General features: G+C 30.3%; 1 protein-coding gene across 1 annotated transcript; it reads left to right on the forward strand.

Annotated features, from left to right (window-relative positions):
* Positions 1 to 4,885: 4,885 nt before the first annotated feature.
* On the forward strand, positions 4,886 to 6,414 carry LOC129310868 (2-phytyl-1,4-beta-naphthoquinone methyltransferase, chloroplastic-like; the record flags this gene model as incomplete). The annotated part of the gene is made up of 4 exons (XM_054952773.1): positions 4,886 to 5,039; positions 5,174 to 5,289; positions 6,178 to 6,311; positions 6,398 to 6,414. Coding segments are annotated over exons 1-4 (405 nt in total), but the record flags the coding sequence as incomplete, so codon positions are not given.
* Positions 6,415 to 6,419: the final 5 nt, after the last annotated feature.

Consider the following 6,419-nt stretch of genomic DNA (forward strand, 5'->3'; position numbering starts at 1 on the left):
GATTCTGCGCTTCATGTAATACACTTTATCCCTGCTGCTATCGACCAAAAGTGGAGATGGATGAATTCTAGAATTAGCCGTCTTCATAGAAGTTATTTAACAGTACTTTTGGGGGGGGGAAATGACTTTCCATGGCTGTGTTTTATGATTTATTTTACACGAAATCAGAGAAGCTTTCATTTCAGTTCAGCCCGCAAGAATTCCCGTCTAAATGAATTTATTTTTATACCACCTTGTTGGAGAATATCCACCAGCAGAGACAGAGACCAAGAAGCAGATATCTTGGCTAGATATTCTTGAAAAATTTAGACACGCGCACACATATCGGCTGTTGCCTCTGCCAACAAGAGGCCTCGGATGACGCTAGTATATGTTGAATTAATTTTTAGCAAATTGGTGCACGGGAAATTTTATCCTTGGTTTGGCAGGAATGAACAGTTCGGCCAAAAAAGAAAATGAGGAAACTAGATTGATTGTGATTTAAGAAAAAAACTGAAATATCTTGGGATGAAATTAAACTTTTTAAGTTATTCTTAATCATCAATAATTCACTTTTCTAACTTGGTGTCAAGGCGTGAATAATTTAATATAAATAATGTTACAAAATTATTTCATCTGATCTCCTTTGGTGCTCTCATTTTTTACTCCTCCTTTTGCTTTTTAAAATTGGAAAACCATATTTATGATTAATTTAAATATATTATTTTTGTAATAATTATTAAATAGTAATTAAGCAAAATCAATTATTCTTCCTGTAAACACTCCCAATAATGTAACATTTCATTCTATTTCAATCCTTTCTGGCTCATTAATGATTATTTTGTTTCGTTTTAGTGTCAATTTAAATTTTAATTGGGTATAATAGATTATAAAAATAATTAATTAAATAATAAATTTTAATTATAATTAATTAATTTGTTTGAATTTTTTTTAAAATTGATTTTAAGATATTTGAATAATTTATTTAAAATTACTTTTAATTGTGTAAATTATTATAAAAGATATTGCATTTTAAAATTAAATTATTAATAAATTTATATTTAATATTATTAAAGTTGTTACATTTTATTTAAAGAGTAAAATATGTTATTGGTTTTGTTTTTATTAGATTTTGGGTTTTTTTGACAATTTTTTCTGGGTTTTTTTTTTGTAATTTTTTTTTAACATTTTTTGATGGATCATCTGAAGAAGCTTCAATAGTCAGCTTTTGAGAAAAATTGATTTTAACCAACGAAACCAATTACATGATTTTCATATGTTTGAATATTTTTGGTTAATTGATTTTTTCAGTAAAATAATCGGTTTTTTGGTCTAACCAACAGGCGCCTATTTATAATCTTCGACATTTCAGTCTATACATTATTTATGTTGATACAAATTTAAAATATTTGACTAATTCTTTTGTTTTAGAATTTGTTTCCTTCATATTGTATAGATGACTTATTTTGTTTTAGATTTTGCTACCTGCACAAACACACATTAATATAAAATTAAGAATGCAAAACAACTTCCTGTTTCAATTTTACACAAAATTATTTTAGAATTTGTTGCCATGTGTAAATTAAAATTAAAAATATAAAAAATAATTTGTACTACAAGATATGTAAACCACATGCAAATTAAATTTTCAACTTGTTTTATTTTTAAATCTCTCATCGTCGCGCAATTTCAAAAAAGAAATTACACTTTTTTTCATACAAGAGTAAGTTTTAAATCCTCTTTAGTTAAATAAAATAAAATTACACCACGTGTAATTAAGAATATGAGATATTTGTCCTAATTATAAGATAAAAATAAATAACAATTTATTTATTTCTTTGGTTTTAGTTATAGGATAGAAATAAAGTATTTATTTTGGTTCTATATATAGAGCATTTCAATAATTAATGTCTCTACGTTTATATTTTTGTCTCCATTAAATGTTAGAGTATTTTATTTTTGAAGCATAGATAGTTAATATGGATAAAATTAATTTTTTAAAATTTTGAGATAAAATTAATAATATTTAAAGTTTTTTTTTTTGGTAAAAATGCTAAAAGTGATATATAAATAATTTAAATAGCATATTTTATTTTAAAATTGGTGACATCTCTGCAATTAAAATTTTTAAAAATATAGTTGACTATAAATTTTATTGCATTCATATTTATATTATTCCCTTTTTCTTTTTATTTGTTAATATAATTGTCTTTTTAGTCAAAAAATATTTATATTATTTCAAAATTTATTACCTTAATGCATATTTAAATAAAAAATATTTTTTATAAATATATATTTTTTTTTTAAAAATAACTTTTTAGGCTGTATTAAGTATGGTCCCAATCCTCCAATCAAAGCCGGAACACACAAATGGCTATGGCCATTATGGACTGAGGCGTTAATTCGAGAACATGGGACCCACACAAATTAATAACACTAAACATGACTTGGCCATTACAGACTGAGGCCTTTGCAATTTGAGGGCATTCTTTGGTCATTTAATGAAGTTGTAATTAAAAAGGTCAAAAAAAAGGAAAAAGGGATATTCTCTTTTTTTTTAAAAAAATTATTTAATTTTTGTAGTTTTGAATTTTGACTCAATTGTAATTTATCCTTAAATTTTAACTCATTATAACTCAATTTTAAAGTTTTGACTCGATTATAATTCAATGTTTAAATTTTAACTGTTGTAACTCAAATTTTATATTTTCAACCACTTAAGTATTAGTTTTTATATTTTAAAAAATAAAATTATAAGGATTATAATTATGTTAAAATAAAGCTTCTTTTTTTTTTTTAAAGATTCCAAAGGACTAGATAATGACCCCAAAAATTGTAGTCCAAGGAGAAAACTCATAATATCTTGTTGTTTTGATTCCAAAAAAAAAAAATCAACCATGTTTATTCAATTGCCAGAACAAAGTCCAATCTTCAATAGGAATTAACATTTTTCAAACATTTCGAGCAATTTTACAATCCCTTAAAATGTGTAAAAATATCTTCCACTTCAAATATAAATGTATCACAAATCATTGAAGAACTAAAAATTTTGTTCTGTCATTGAGTGATCATAATCCTCTCGTGTAAAGCCATCCACGTGAAAACTTGAATTCTCTATAGCCCCTTTAATTTCCACACCATATTCCAATTTAATGTTGAGCTCCCATAGGAGCACTTTGAAAGACATTATACATGGGAGACACTGTAAACTATCCATTAGCTTGAAGCATCCATTTAAAAGTATCATTCTCATCATCTCTCAAAGGAGGAAGAGGACCTTTGATTAAAAGAATATCCTACTAGGGTAGAAAATCCATTGATCTATGCATCCTCCAGCTATCATTTCCATTCATCATGTTGCTCGCAATACAATTGGCAAGCTTCTTTGCAATTAGAGTAGCACATCTCTTGATAAGCGGCTTACCATTGTCCAGCCACCTATCTTTCCAAAATAAAGTACTAGTACCATCATGAGCAATCTTTGCCACAATTTTGGGCCAAAGTTCAACCAAGCTCTTCCAAAAAAAAAATTATTTCATTTCGCAATCGCACACTTAGTAAGATCCTTAGCCCTCACATATTTACTAGTAACTATCCTACTACAAAGGCCATTTGGCTTAAAAATAATATTCCAAGCCACTTTATTATGTAATGCATTATCCATTATAGCCATGTCTCTAAATCCATACCCTCCCCTACCCTTGGGTTCACATAATGTTTTCTAACTAATGGCATGAACACTCCATTGCTCCAAAAAAACCTCCTCTAGATCTTCTCAATCTCATTACAGACAGAAGTTGAGACCTTTCTATGCTGCATGTGGGTAGTAAGGAATTTGAAAAGTCATTGATTGAGCCAATGTTAACCTTTTTGCAGTTGAAAGGGTTTGTGCCTTCCATCCACTAAGTTTTTTTTTTGGTACTTTTGACCAAAAACTTGAAACTTTGCTTTCTAAATATTAAAAGTTTAAAATATTTTCAATCATTATATTTTTATTTTTTAAAATATAGAGACTAATATTTAAGTGGTTGAAATTATAGAGATTAAATTACAAAAGGTAAACTTTAAAAATTAAGTTACAATGAAGTTAAAACTATAAAAATTAAATTATAATGGATTAAAGTTTAGGGGCTCAGCTACTGCAGAGTCAAAATTATAGAAATCAAGTGATTAATTTTTTCAATTTAAAACAATTTTCAAGTGGATCATAACTACAATTCCTTGCTTCATTTTACTATCGCGTTCTGAAATTCATATGTTGATTTAATAAATAAATTTTTAATCTCAAAAAAAATAAAAAAAAATATCACTTCTTCCGTTCTAAATTATGAGACACATTTAAATAAAATTTTACATATTAATAACCCTCATTAAATGCACTAAACAACCTTATTTTTTAAAATAAAAATATAAACTTTTAAAATTATCTTTCATTTAATAACCTTAAATCCATACTTAATTAGTATTAAATAGAGAGGGAGAAAAGATAATATTGGAATAAGCCTATTAATGAAACCTTAAACTTGTAAAAATGTCTTATATTTTGAAATGATAAATTTCTCTTAAAAGTATTTTATAATTTAAGATGGAGGGAGTATTAAAATTAGGATAATTAAATAAAAAAATTATGCCTTACTCCTGAAAAGTGAAAAGTACTTCAATTAAGGTAAAACTGGCCCTGAAGACTAAGGCTTAAATATTTGGACATAAGTCCGAAATGTTAAGCTTGCAAGAGATGATGATTCTGGAAGAAATATCCAAGTGTCCATCTCTCTATTTACCCAAAAAAAAAAAAAAAAAGTGTCCATCTCTTTTCTCCGCTTGCAAGCCTTTGGCCGTTGTCACCAATTTTCTCAACTATTAATCATAATTCCCCAAAGTGGGTTGTAGCCTTGTGGGTTTTGGACTTTAGGTAGTCAGAAATGGCATGCTTGCACGTCACTCTTGCTCCGTTCTCGTCATCCCGGTCCCCTGCCTCGCCCACTTTACGATGCACCCCAGTTCGGTGTGCCACTGAACGGCAGGCCTTGTTTAATCGCATTGCTGCGGTCTATGACTACGTACGCCCGCTCCTCCTCCTCCTTCTTTTGTTTCTGCTGTGTGTCTCTACTCTCTACCCTCTTTTATTTTTATTAGTTTTCTTTTTATGCTTTTTTCTTCTTTGGCCGTTTCTTTAGCTCAATGGTTTGTTCAGCCTGGGTCAGCATCGGATTTGGAAGCGAATGGTAGTGTCATGAAGTGGGTATGCAGTTTCTCGAACGCATTTTCCTTCAGCCGTTTGGAGTTCCTTTTTCCCTCTTCCTTGATGCGGTATTTGTCTCAACTTTGAAACAGAGCCAAAATGGGAGACCGTGTATTGGATGTGTGCTGTGGGAGTGGGGATTTAACGTTTCCATTGTCTGACAAAGTTGGGTCCAAGGGGGAGGTTGCTTTCTTTTCTTGTTTCCCTTTATCATTTCATGCTCGCTTTCTTGTTTTGTTTAATTAAGAATATGTGAATGTCCTGTGCATCATCTTAAGAAATGATTGCCTTGGTTTCTGTTCGGGAGTTGGGTCGTTGAACTGACTATTGAGTTGTATGGAGACATGAACCTAGATGGTTCATCGTCGCCACACTGTTCATCCGAAGTTGCTTACGCGGTTCCCTTTCTTTGGACGGTTTTTTTTTATGTTTAATAATATAATTTTTTGCCTTTGAAATAATGTTTAGGTTTGTGGAAGTTGATGGGTGCAGAATTTTACGTTCTTGCAAGATTAACTTGCTGATTTGTATGAACATTGAAGCCTCTCTCTCTCTCTCACACGCACACACACTCTTATGAGTAGAGTAACACTAAATTTTCTGGAAATTTTAAGGTGTTTTAATTTGATCGGTGCCTTTTGGGGTCATGGAATCTGTAGGACTGTAGGTGATTGGTCTTGACTTCTCAAAGAAGCAACTGTTTATTGCTTCATCTCGGCTGAACTTGCTTTCAAAGAACTTCAGTAATATGGAGTGAGCATCGGTAATCCTAGCAGTACAGAAATATTAGATGATAATAATAAGCCTGGAGCATATTATTGATTCATTGGCTACAACGAGTCCTCACAAATTTTGCATGCTGCTCTTCGTTAAGCTGCAAAATTATGTTGTAAAGTTGCAATAAAATACTGCATGTAACCAAAATGTTAAGACGGTGACCATTCATTGCTTGGCAGATGGGTTGAAGGTGATGCTCTTGAGTTGCCATTTAGTGATGGTTCATTCGATGCTATAACTATGGTTTATGGTCTACGAAATGTGGTTGATAGGCGCAAGGCCATGCAAGAAATATTACGAGTCCTTAAAGCTGGTAACTTTTGTCTCTCAACTCCATCAATTTTATAATTGGTGATCTCTTAAACTCGGCATCCTCTTCTGCTTTCTTTGTTATTCCAGGCTCCAGAGTTTCTATCCTTGA

Source organism: Prosopis cineraria, unplaced genomic scaffold (genome assembly GCF_029017545.1).
Source record: "Prosopis cineraria cultivar Desert tree isolate PC_DT_omini unplaced genomic scaffold, ASM2901754v1 PC5, whole genome shotgun sequence".
Taxonomy (NCBI): Eukaryota; Viridiplantae; Streptophyta; class Magnoliopsida; order Fabales; family Fabaceae; genus Prosopis; species Prosopis cineraria.